General features: G+C 41.6%; 1 protein-coding gene across 3 annotated transcripts in view; it reads left to right on the top strand.

The window, feature by feature from the left end:
• LOC139628637 (laminin subunit alpha-3-like) overlaps nucleotides 1-12,574 on the top strand; it is a 53,569-nt gene that overhangs the window by 28,017 nt on the left and 12,978 nt on the right. For 2 of the 3 annotated variants that reach the window (XM_071490502.1, XM_071490504.1), the window contains exons 26-47: nucleotides 313-476; nucleotides 619-727; nucleotides 827-924; nucleotides 1,755-1,953; nucleotides 2,120-2,246; nucleotides 2,545-2,693; nucleotides 3,184-3,299; nucleotides 3,598-3,809; nucleotides 3,989-4,193; nucleotides 4,951-5,095; nucleotides 5,208-5,348; nucleotides 5,777-5,938; nucleotides 6,610-6,711; nucleotides 6,816-6,899; nucleotides 7,160-7,390; nucleotides 10,183-10,296; nucleotides 10,990-11,108; nucleotides 11,211-11,291; nucleotides 11,404-11,504; nucleotides 11,595-11,648; nucleotides 11,748-11,899; nucleotides 12,464-12,574. In XM_071490502.1, the coding sequence (XP_071346603.1) occupies nucleotides 313-476; nucleotides 619-727; nucleotides 827-924; nucleotides 1,755-1,953; nucleotides 2,120-2,246; nucleotides 2,545-2,693; nucleotides 3,184-3,299; nucleotides 3,598-3,809; nucleotides 3,989-4,193; nucleotides 4,951-5,095; nucleotides 5,208-5,348; nucleotides 5,777-5,938; nucleotides 6,610-6,711; nucleotides 6,816-6,899; nucleotides 7,160-7,390; nucleotides 10,183-10,296; nucleotides 10,990-11,108; nucleotides 11,211-11,291; nucleotides 11,404-11,504; nucleotides 11,595-11,648; nucleotides 11,748-11,899; nucleotides 12,464-12,574 (2,976 nt within the window). The remainder of the gene's footprint in view (nucleotides 1-312; nucleotides 477-618; nucleotides 728-826; nucleotides 925-1,754; nucleotides 1,954-2,119; nucleotides 2,247-2,544; nucleotides 2,694-3,183; nucleotides 3,300-3,597; nucleotides 3,810-3,988; nucleotides 4,194-4,950; nucleotides 5,096-5,207; nucleotides 5,349-5,776; nucleotides 5,939-6,609; nucleotides 6,712-6,815; nucleotides 6,900-7,159; nucleotides 7,391-10,182; nucleotides 10,297-10,989; nucleotides 11,109-11,210; nucleotides 11,292-11,403; nucleotides 11,505-11,594; nucleotides 11,649-11,747; nucleotides 11,900-12,463) is intronic. The other variant, XM_071490503.1, reaches the window with a different exon arrangement.

The raw sequence follows: 12,574 nt of genomic DNA on the forward strand, positions 1-12,574 counted from the left end.
AGATTTACTCACCTGTTGGATTCAGAGTTTGGTTTCAGCGTTGTAGACACCACCTTTACAGTATAAATGGGTTGAACACCAAGCTATAAAACAGACAGTGGACAGGTTCCTATCAGCTATTGGATTATTGATTAAGGATTGTGGACTGTCGGACTACCTGCCCAGTTAGCTAAGGCTAAATCTGTGCCATCTTATAAGTCAACTCTTGAACTTGCTTTTGACCTCTCATCATATTTATGTATTTATTTTATAATTCCTTTTCATCCTCTGAAAACTGTGCCTTTAAATTCTGTGTTCGTTCATGTCCATCAGTCTCAGCTTCAGCTCAGTTTGCGTGTGCCTCGCTCTGGCCCACACATCCTTGTACTGGAGTACGCCAGCGAGGTGGACACTGTCCAGAATGTCAACATACTCCTCAGTGGCCAGCTAGATGGCCAGATCCCGGCCAGGGCTAATATTTACAGTTGCGCCTACAGGTAAGTCTTGTATTAGTTGCTCCAGCTTCCAAAAAAGTGTTTGTATTGTATTGTTTTTGTCTTTACAATGTGTCAAAAAAAATGAAGGAAATCGTTGTAGAATATGTATGTTTGTAGCTGTAGTGTCTTGTAACCCCTGCAGCTTTTTGTGCCGGAGTGTGGCGGTGGACAGCAGTAATCAGGTGGCAGTGTTACAGCTCAGTCATAGGACAGAACTTCTCCTGCAAACTTCCACAGCCTCATTCCTGCTGGTGAGAGACATGTTTCTACAGAAGATTTATACTGCTTTGCAAATCAGATGCCAGCATACAATTAAGTACACAATTAAATAATCTTGTTTCTCTTGGTAGTACAAAGTGTATGCAGTGCCAGCAGAAGAGTTCTCCATTGAGTATGTAGACCCCGAGGTGCTTTGTGTCTCCACTCATGGCCGCTTCACTGAAGACAGGCAAGTCACCTTGAATAAACTCCTTCTGCATGTTTTTGATCACACGGTCAAACAGAGACTTCTGCAACACTCATCGATTGAAGTTATAATTTAGGAGATAATGACTAGTCATTTGTATTGCATTGTTGTTTGGGAGAGTGGAGGCACACATCTGTTTTCCAGGTGTGACAGCTTGCACTCCTGCAGCTGGGAAAGGTCATTTACCTGAGGTTACACTTAGGGTCAAACTCTCTCTTTCTCCCTCTCCCACACTAACACTTTACTCTCACTCTGAACCTAATAACCAGGTTAGATGTTAGAGTTACACATGTGTTTACAGCTGTCAGTGTGCAGCCCTGTCATTTAATATGTAATTCACTCGGAACAGGGAAGAAAAGGGCCTTGTAAACAGCCAGAATAGGTAAATGAACGTAAATATTAAAGATGTTTTAACAGTAGAAAGTAAAAGTAAGAAAATAGTGAAAAAATAAACATCTGTGACTCAATTTAGTTTTTTTAAATCTGGAAAAGAAAAGTGAAATGAAGGGTAGAATTAGGACGGCAGAGAGTATAAGTCTGCAAAACTAAAGCTTTCCTTAGACGTTTGTGTATATTTACATGTGTGATTCCAGGATTTCTGCATATAGATGAGGGAAGAGTAAGATAGCCAGAGGATGTCAAGACTGAAAAGAGGATTATAGGAGATGTTTCACAGGTCATAACCTTTGACTGGACACAAACCCCTCTCCTAAAAAGTCAAATTTTTCTGCTGCTGTAGGGCTTTGCAAACACTTTAACCATTATCCAGAGGCTTTAAGTAACATCAGCTTGTTTCTGTTCAATGTTTCCAGTCGACACTGTGTTCTGAGGCAGTTCGACAAGCCAACCTCAGCCTGGATTTTGTATGCCTCCCGTGATGGACAACTTTCATCCACATCAGCTGTTGCTCCTCAGCAGGGAGAAAATGAGGACTTGAGATGGAGACGACAGACCGGGTTCTTTCCCGTCCGTGAACCACAGAGTGATGGGGTACTGCTTAAATTCCCTCAGGTATTGGAGTGAAAAACATGCCCTACCTTTTCTGACTTTGATGAATAGTTTGAGCTGGTTTTGCTGCAGGGAGTTTGAGACATTCAGTGAGCAGCCTCTGCATTGACATTCATTTTCAATTTCACCTTGTCTTGTTGACACAGTTTCCTTGCCATTTATTTTCCAGACAGAGATCAATTTCACTCCCAGGGTGCCCCTCCCGGGCAGGTATGTGGTTGTAGTTCATTATCACCAGCCTGAACATACTTCTTTCCCCGTGGAGGTCCGAGTGGACGCAGGGCGTGACTGGAGGGGTGAGTGTGTCTGTGGAAGTGTGACTGACTTATGTCTGATCAAATAGAATTAAAGTGTTTGTTACTTCCTGTTGGATATAAGCATGTTTACTCTGGCAGTAACTGGGAAAGCCTTCTCAGTGGGGGGGGGGTGAGTCCTCCTGAAGAGCAGCTTAAATGCCTGAGCTCATGACAAGATGTTCAAAGGACTTAGACACACTTCCCTATATGGCTTTAATAGAGAAAGGGATTATTGTACAGCATGCTAATGTCTGGTCTCCTTTCTTTACTCAGTTTTAACTCAGCTCTTCTTTTGCAGGTTCAATAAATGCATCCTTCTGCCCTGCAGTCTCAGGCTGCAGGGAGGTTGTCATTGCTGATGGACGCATTGCCCTTGACTTGGACCAAAATTCTTGGCGGCTGCCCACCATCTCTGTGATCGTGCCACCTAGGAACACCCTTATTCTGGTCAGTGGTGTATGTGATGAGTCAAACACTGAGACTAGAACATGTTTACCCACTTAATGAGAGAAATATGGCAAAAAAATTAAGAAATTAAAAAAACTTTTTTGTGTAAGTTCAAATGTAAGTTCAAGTTGGGGACTGGGCATGCTGAAGTCCTCTCTCTTTAGTGTTATTCCATTCTCCAACTACAACAATGAAGAGACTGTATTCTACCTGGCAGCCACACACAGCTTTATAAAAGCTGAGCTCCCAACCTCTCTAAGGCTGGAGCAGGTTGAATTTTGTTGCTTGTTGTTCCCTTGCTTTCCTTCCCTTCAGCAGATAAAAGCAAAATGAAAAATGTGGTTAAACACTTAAAATCCCCAGTTAATCTGTTTATCAGTCTCTTCATCGTACTGATAAATATATTTTAAGCGCAGAACAAACCAAAGTGGAAGTTTTTGGTGAGGTTGTGTGTTTTTATCATTTCTTATGGTCTGTATCGTTTCTGTAGGATTATATCTTGTTGGTTCCTGATAGCAACTACACTCCAGATCTCCTGAAAGAGAAGCCCCTGGATAACTCTGCAGAGTTCATACAGCAATGCAGAGGAGAAGGGTTCTATATTAAGTAGGTATCCACCATGACAGAAACACAAGCAGGACTCAAATCCATTTGAAACAATGCTTTAAGTTGTTTCTTTCTTAAGTTTGATCAGCATTTCTTTCTTATAATCTATCATGTGTTGATTTTTTGTTTGTTTTTTTCAGGGTAATAATCTGTTTGTCCAGCTTTACCAGTGCAGTAGTTTTATAATAATAAACAGTACAGTGGAAATTTTTGTAAATTGTGCCCTCTAGCTGTAACAATCGAGTATAAAACCATGTATGTATTTGAAAGAAGTCCTTTTATTTTTCTGTCTCCTCAGCCCGAGAACTTCTTCCCAGTTCTGCAGAGACTCTGCCCGCTCTCTTGTAGCAGCCTATAATGATGGAGCTCTGCCTTGCAACTGTGATAAATCCGGCTCCACAGGGTCTACTTGTGATCCAGTTGGAGGACAGTGTCCCTGCCGGCAGCATGTCATTGGTCAACAGTGCACAAAGTGTGCCACTGGATACTATGGCTTCCCCTACTGCAGACGTGAGCAAACATTTACTTCTGACTTGACCCTTCATGAAAAGATGCAACAGAAATACCCACCAAATGCTGTAGTTCTTACACAGATTTTGGTTTTAAATCATCACTTCCTCCGTCTAACTTCCAGTCAGTGAAATTTGCACATTTATTGGACCTGATAGAATCCCTTTTCTCTTCTGCAGCGTGTGAGTGCGGTCGCCGATTGTGTGACGAGGTGACTGGACGGTGTATCTGCCCTCCTCAGACCGTCAAACCAGCCTGTGATGTGTGTCAGAATCAGACTTTCAACTACCACCCTTTGCTGGGCTGCGAGGGCTGTGAGTGCTCTCCAGATGGCATCAGAGCCAGTGCAGGACCTGACTGTGAAAGTGTCACTGGGCAATGCAAGTGAGTAGACTCCTACAAAATACTGTGCACTCATCAAGAGTGGACTTTAGCATTTATTAGTGAGATGGGTAAATTAAAGAGCATGTAGTTTTGTTTAAAATTTTGAAGAGAGGACATTCTTTTTAAAACTTTTTTTTATCACTTAATCACAAACTTATCACCCACAAACTCAGTTGTAACCTGTAATTTTTATATTTTTTTCCATTTTTTATTCTTGATTTACCTCAGTCTGATATACAGTTGACATCTCACATATAGATCTCAAATCTCCAAATATAATTTAGAGTACTTATTGAACAGCTGCACAAATAATGGTTTTGTCCCTTGCCAGTACATTTTCTCTTGTGCTAATTAATGAGTGATGAAAAAGGCTGGAATGTGCAGCCTGCAGCTTCTATCAGTGAAAGTGAAACATGACACCAAACCACTTAAAAGTGATTAATGAGGGGCTTAGTTGACAGTCCAGAAATGCTGATGTACAGATTGTCTTTTCTGTCATGTCGGTTTTCTGTCTCAAAGTCAGCTCCACCACTTAGTTCATGTGTCTTTTATTAAAGAAAAAATGGAATTCATGAACAAACCTACTGAACTGTAATGCATCCAGTGTCGTTTTACTGTATTTAACTATTTGCAAAAAGCAATTTGATTTCAGTCATATGTGTACATGTAGTTTGTTCTTTCCTTTTGGTAAAATCAGACTATAAATGAACCAGATAGAATTCTATTAAAGATAATGTGTCTGTGTATTTTTACGTAGTTGCAAGCCAAGGATTGGGGGCCGGAAGTGTGACCGTTGTGCTGCAGGTTACTTTCGCTTCCCTGACTGTGTACCTTGTAACTGTAATCAAGGTGGTGTCACACCTAACGTGTGCCACCCAGACACAGGGAGATGTCTCTGCAAGGTGAGTTCATTTCATGGAACTGCTGACTTTACAAACTCCTTCTTACTCATTTTGGGCTCAGTTGTCTTTTCTTGCTCTGACCTCCTCTCTGTTATTGCTAACATGTTTGTAGAGAAATGTAGCTGGTGTCAGGTGTGATACCTGTCGGGATGGTTCCTTCTATTTTGACTCCTCCAACCCTCACGGCTGTACCAGCTGCTTCTGCTTCGGAGCCACTGACCAGTGTCAGAGCTCCAGCAAACGCAGGGGGAAGGTGTGTGTTTGCTTTTCGTGCCCCTGCATGTCTATGAATGCCTGTGGAAGTTTAATGTCTGTAAAACCTTCTGGCTGATAGCTGCTATGTGGTGTCATGTGTTTAATGAAAGCTGCACATACAGGTGTTGTTCAGGAAAAGGACCTACAGTGGTGTAGTACGTCACAGCATACATTGGTGGGGTTATGGGAATCTGGGCACATTTTATTATTCAGATTTAGCATTTGTTGGTTATATTTCAAAAATTACTTCATGAATAGTCATAATTCCAAACATCATGACATTATCAAGTCAAATCTTGTTGTTGTGATCTCCAGCTTAGTGAGGTTTTTGCCTGTATTAAACTAACACTACTCTCAAGAATATTGCACAGTATAATAGAGTTTCGGGATGGATTTTTCTCTTAAACTTTTACCTGCTGTTATTAGTTTGTTGAGATGCGGGGCTGGCGTTTAGAAAGACCTGACCAGGAGGAGGTCCCCTCTGTGCTGAACACAGCCAGTAATGAAGTGGTAGCAGACATCCAGGAGCTTCCTCCTACTGTTCAGACTCTACACTGGGTGGCACCACAGTCCTACCTGGGAGACAGGGTGAGTCAGTAGAGAGAGACAACACCAAGGCAACAAGAATGCTGTCGTCAGTAAATGTTTACTGATGTTTAAATACAGTGTGGGGTATTTCCACAGGAATGGATGTAAAATCAAGGCAAAAGTGAAAGTCAGTATTAAAAGAAAATTCTGTGTCTTATTCTCAGAGCTGTCTGTGTTCCCTGTTTTACTCACATAATTGTTGTCACCTGAGGATGCAGCAACCAAGCTCCTTTCCCAGTTTAAACATGCTCTTTAAAGGGACTAATTTGATAGTGGAAATATTTGTGTTAAACTTTTAGCAACTTTATGGTTCAGTTTTGACCTAGCTCTCTTACCAGTGTTAATGCGTAATGGACATTTCAGGTGTATTCACCTTCCTTCCACATCTCTCAGGTGTGTTTTCATTTACAAATAATTGGGTTCAGATAATTCACCATAATCATATGTTTTATTTTCCCTCTCTTCATATGTTTTTTGCAATGTTGCAATGTCCCTAAATTCTTTGGAAATACATTGTGAGAAATGATGACCTCACCTATTGCTTCCTAGTTGAGAAATAAGGCTCAGGCTGCTTAGATACAGATTTTTCCTTTAAACCATATCTTGTAAATTGGTTGTTTCCACAGTCTTTGCAGATAAACTGAAAGAAATCTGGACCCCTTTTCTCTTAGGTTACATCTTATGGTGGTTTCCTTACGTACCAGTCCAAATCCTTTGGGATTCCTAGTGAGGGGATGACTCTGATGGACAGAAGACCTGATGTCGTGTTGACTGTGTGTAGTGTCACTAAGTTTTTCACTCTTAGACGTCTCTTTTTTTCAGTGACACAAACACAGCTTATTTATCCATGTCATTATTTCTATTTGTATTTCCCTAGGGTCAGGATATGACCCTGGTCCACATGGCTCCACAAGTCCCATTCCCAGACAGACTGTATCAGGGCAGAGTCCACCTTGTGGAGGTAGAGAACACATCAGTTCCTCACTCTGACTTAAGATCCAAATTCTTTGATTTCAATTAAACACATGTTATGAGATAAACTAGATGTGGATAATTTAATAAATGAAGTGTTGGACATACAGGCAAATACACTACGCAGTATAAGGTACTAAGTGTGTTTTATGTCATGTTAAAACAACAACAAAATATGATTTTTCAATGGAGCCCCCCCCTACAGATTTCTCAGCATTAGTCCCCAAATAACAAATCTGTTGCCTGCAGGGAAACTGGCGCCATGCTATCACCAACAGGCCCGTGTCCAGAGAGGAACTCATGATGGTCCTTGCTGGTCTGGTGGGCTTGAGGATCCAAGCCTTGTACTTTACTCAGAGCCAGCGGCTAAGCCTGGGGGAGGTGGGCTTGGAGGAGGCGACTAACACAGGGACTGGGGGTCCTGGAAACACTGTGGAGGACTGTTCCTGCCCCCCTCAGTACAATGGAGATTCCTGTGAGGTGAGAAATTAAAAGGCCATTACTTATCCCTTGATATTGCTTGTCTTGAATAACATCAAGTTTTACACATTTTTACAATGTCAAGGTGTCTAAATAAATGTTACAAGATTTTAGAATTATTCAACAACCAAGCTTTGGAGAAAAAAAAAACAGTTTCATTGCCACGTAACCTCCACAATCTAAAAAAAATCTTTAGCTGAAATCAACATGGCTTGTGTAGATGAGTCTGAAGGAATGCATGGAAAAAGAACTACAAAAATATAGTGACAGGATGGGGAGATCGGGATCATTTTGTCAGGTCTGAGAAACAGTGGAAATAACAAGCAGGGTGGGGCAAGGTGTTGCTGAGGAGCTGGACTTTATTCTCATATTTTTAGGGTGTCCTGACACGCCTGAACTAAGTACCACACCTTTTACCTAGAGAGAAAAAATTTCATCAGCTGAGGAGCTTGGGGTGGAATGTACTGGAAAATACCGACCGGTGAACTGCGCAGCCGAATTGTGTAGCCTCGGGCAAGGATATGATGTACAATCACGCAGACATAATATTAGTGATTATACAGCTATAATCACTGGCATGGCTACAGCTCACAGAAATGTAGTGCAAACAACCATGATGTAGTTGCTAAGGAAAGGCTTTACTTGAATTCTTTTTATCCTGGGAATGGCGCTGACTTGACTGACTGTGTTTGTGCTTCTCAAATTGGATTTGTATACACATGAGTGCAGCAGTTTTGCCCACAGAACCAAATTGAAAATGAGAATGGAGAAATCACTACTTAAAAGAAAGTTTTGAATGTATCAGAACGCTTATCAGTGGAGAGAAAAAAAGCTTTTCATATCTGAGACAGTGCCGTTGCCAAAGATGTGGAAGCCAACCTGTGTGTACGTGAGCCATCGAGCCTTGGGAGTGTTTAATGGAGGCTGATTATATGTGCCCGGGGGTGGTATGACAAGGCGCCTCACCTTCACACATGGGGTGTGGCAGTTAGCAACACAGTTACTCATAAACCTGAGTGTGCCCCCGAGTGCACCTAATGTGTGAGCATGTGTCTGTATCTACAGTCGACACACCTAGTTGTGTCTGTTGTGTGTTTTAGGAGCGTGATTCAGTTGTGAGTTTGTTGTCTGACGACGTCTGACTTTCCTCTCAGTCACATATGCTTACACAAACACTGTTGTGCACCACACATACACACATATACAGACTTTGAATACACAGTTGAATGTTTTAGTTGCTTTTTCAAGTAGAGGATTTATCACCACACCCTGCAGATTTAAGTAAACAAAGCAGTATTTACAATACTTTGATTTTCCCTTTCTCTATTCAGAAATGCTAATAGTGGATTTCCTGCGTGTTGTGTGTGTTCCAGTGCTTGTGTGTGCACCCACATGTGTCTTTCTTGTTGTATCCAAGCAATCTGTGTGTAAATGTGTGTGTGTGTATGGGGGAGAGAGAGAGAGAGAGAGCATCTAAACACTTGCATGTGTGTGCTTGTGCGGCTACATACACTCATGGTGATCTGCAAGTCTGAGTCAGGTAAGAGATGGGGCGTGTCCTCTTTGTGTGCGTGTGTGTGAGTGTGAGGATGTGTGTTTAAGAGGCTGAGGCAGGGGAGAGCAGATCATTATTTCACACGGACTAAATGCTAGGAATGTCAGATACGCGAATGGATAGACAGCGACGAACAGGGGTTCTGCTATGGACCCTGATATGTTGGACTTTGATTGGACTTTGCTGCGCTGGAAACAGGCCCTTCAGGAGAGGAGAGCGAACTCGTTATACCAGGCATCATGACAGAGGGACTCAGAGGATACAGTACCCTTCGCTTAATGACCAGGGAACTCAGCAGATTGAGTATCCATCAGTAAATGACCAAGAGGACAGAGGACAGAGAGTTCAGTATCCCTCTGTTGATGACAGTGGTGCCAGTTCTCAGATTAAGGTAAAAACCTATGAAGATGTGATGGAACTTGTTGTTGAAGGGATCTTGTTTTACCTTCGCTGTATGGTAAAATAGTCAGCGCCTCAGGTGTGGATTGCTGGTGACTGATATCTCTGAAGGCAAAGGTCGTGTTTTGACTCCAGTGTTAATTGTTAATGACACTCGATTAAGGTCAGGCTCATTGCTGCGTGCTCTCACATTTCATTACACCAAACAGAGGTGCTGTGTGGGAGAGTAGTTTTTAATAATTTACTGAGAATGGTGGCAAAAGATGTGGAAACACAGTTATGTTTAGTCAGGATAAAACCGATGCTATATTTACAATTTATTTAAGTTCACTCTCTCTCTATAATTGGTTAAATGTTATAAATTTGTGTTACACTTTTTATTCAAGGTTAGGTAATGTGATAATATCTAGCCTCCGATTTGTCAGATTTATGAGCTTTATTTACATTTATACTGTTAATAATTGTATCTATAATCACTGTTGCAGATCAATGACTAGTGACTGTTTTTTTTGTTTTTTTTTACTAATATGTAATTTACAGGATTTTTGTATCATGAAAAATGACCCTAATTTTTAAGACATTTGATTCACAGGATTACCCAGAAGAAGATTTACTCGTTTTAATGTTTCTCAACTGAATTCCAGAAAGTGGTGATCCTGTATATCAGCATCAGTATATAACCTTACATATAATATACATATATTGCCTCCGTTATTATCATAATTGTTCTAATGACAAAGTTGCTTTTAAATTCAAATATACTGGGTATATGAGTTATACTGTCTGGAAGCAGTAGTTTCAGTAATCATGTCTGTATATTTGTATTTTTCTTTTTCAGAAATGTGCTCCTGGTTTCTACAGAGACGGCAGTGGGCCTTACCTGGGCCGCTGTGTGCCCTGTGAGTGCAACGGTCTGGCTGATGAGTGTGAAGACAGGACAGGGAGGTGCCTGGTAAGGAACCCTTATTAATGACTTCCTGACCACAGGTATACAGTAGACACCCACATATACACACTCAAACCAACTGAATCCAGTGTGAGCCACTGTTTAGTCAGAGTCTAGACTTCTCATCTTCAGGGTACGTCTGTGGGCACTCTTTTGTTACCCAACCCTGCGTCTTTGCCCATAGCATTGTGTTTTTTTTTAAAATCACCACATCAGAAGTATTATTTGATATGACTTCCTTATTTCCTTCTATGGGGCCCCTCTCCCTCATTATTCTCTTTTTTGGGAAGTTGAGCCTTTACGTGTTTCAACCATATCTGTTGTGCTATTATGCAAGACACTCAAGACTGGGCCTGTGTGTGCAATGTGCACATGGATCCACACCCTAGCAGTTCAAAGTCAAATGGACACGAGCAACTGAAAATGCTCACTGTGGAGTGCATCAGAAACACTCTTTGTGACTGATTGGCAGGGAGAAGTGTTTTCTCTTTCCCCCCTGATGTTTGCATTCCTGCATCAGTGTAATAAAAGAGCTGATGTCTGGTTGATTGGGTATAGTATGTGTGTGTAAAAGGCTGGTGGCAGTGCAGGCATAGCGCTTGAGTTTTGTTTTTTTTATACACTGTCTGGTATTCTTGCTTCTTCATTTTTCACATATAGTTTGCAAGTGGTTTAATGAATACATCACATCATTTTCAGAACTGTCAGTACAACACAGCTGGGGACCGATGTGAACGCTGCAAAGAAGGTTACTATGGAAACGCGGCTCAGAGGACTTGCAGAGTTTGCCCGTGCCCATTCAGCGTGGCCACAAACAGGTGGATGAAAAAAAACAAAACACCCCTAAACAGCTGTGCTATATAATTGAATGGAAATGTGTAATTCAGGAATTAAATCATAATCTCGCTATCACTCTACAGTTTTGCAGTAGGTTGCACGGAGGTGTTTGGAGACTTCCAGTGTATATGCAGATCAGGCTATACTGGCGACAGATGTGGCAGGTGAGTGTCAGTATGGACCAGTCAGTGTTTTAGTATGAAATACTATGCAGATACTGTAGGCTAATTCCTATTTTGCCTCTTATTCTTTTTTACTTATTCCTCTTTTCCATAGATGTGCTCCTGGTTACTATGGTGATCCACTGACACCAGGAGGAAGTTGTAAGCCCTGTAATTGCAATGGCAACGGTAACAACTGTGATCCCCGGACTGGAGGTTAGATTGTGGACTGGCTTTAAAACAATGCATTAATTCATGATTTGTTTTTACAACATTTTAGTTTTTTTTTTTTTTTTAATTTTGCAGTTTGCAAGAACACACTGGAGCCTGGAGACACAAACACAGATGAAAGCTGTCAAGGTAAATAAACAAAAAGAAATGAGGTCTGACTCTGTGACATGCAGTTTGCACTAAATGCAGTAGGTTCATTTGTCAATCAAATCCTCCTTTGTGTTCCAGAGTGTGATAGTTGTGCCCAAACATTACTACATGATCTGGAGAAGCTGGATGATGAGCTGGGAAGGATCAAGGCTCAGATGGACAATGCCACTGCCAGTGCCTCCTCTCAGGACAGGCTGAGGAACTTGGAGAAGGCTGTGTCAGACACCAAGGTAACATGCCAGTTTCCTGTGACCATGCTCACTCACTCTGAAACCCACAGGCCTGGTTGAAGATGAGGTGAAGAGCACTTAAGGATATTTTTAAAAAGTCACAGATTCTAATTCAAATGGTGCCAAATCCTGTCAAATGCATGGTCAAGAGTGCAACAAGGTCTGTTGCTTTTTTATAACTTATACTTTGCACATGGCCATTTCTTAAACATACAGTATACTCGTGCACATGTACACACTCGCACATAAGCACAAGCAGTATGGTGTAGGATGGGTTTGCTTGTTCAAGCGTGCAAGATCCCTGCTGATAAGTAATCTCAGTGAATTCTGTCCCACATCCTGTGTGTCAATAAGTGTTAGAGACTACACCACTGGATGCCAGTGTTTGTCGCGGCGACTTGTCATTTTTCATTCGCTCATATTCTGAGTGTTGTCTGAGTGTGCATTCTCTGTTCATTTATGGCGTGTAGGTAAATAATTCTCACAGCACTGTTTGAAAGCAGTGCCTGTCAGCCCCAAGCTTTTGCAGCTTACTCTACATTTCTCCTTCTGTGCTTTTTGCAGATCCTTGTCAATAAATTCAGCTCTGCCGTCAACACTCAAAGGTCCAGAGTCAACCAGCTGGAAGAGGAGACGAACACTCTCACAGATGACATCAGCTCCCTCAAAGACAAG

The sequence above is a fragment of the Trachinotus anak genome, unplaced genomic scaffold (assembly GCF_046630095.1).
Source record: "Trachinotus anak isolate AG129_WGS33_773 ecotype Australia unplaced genomic scaffold, CSIRO_AGI_Tana_v1 ptg000012l, whole genome shotgun sequence".
NCBI lineage: Eukaryota > Metazoa > Chordata > Actinopteri > Carangiformes > Carangidae > Trachinotus > Trachinotus anak.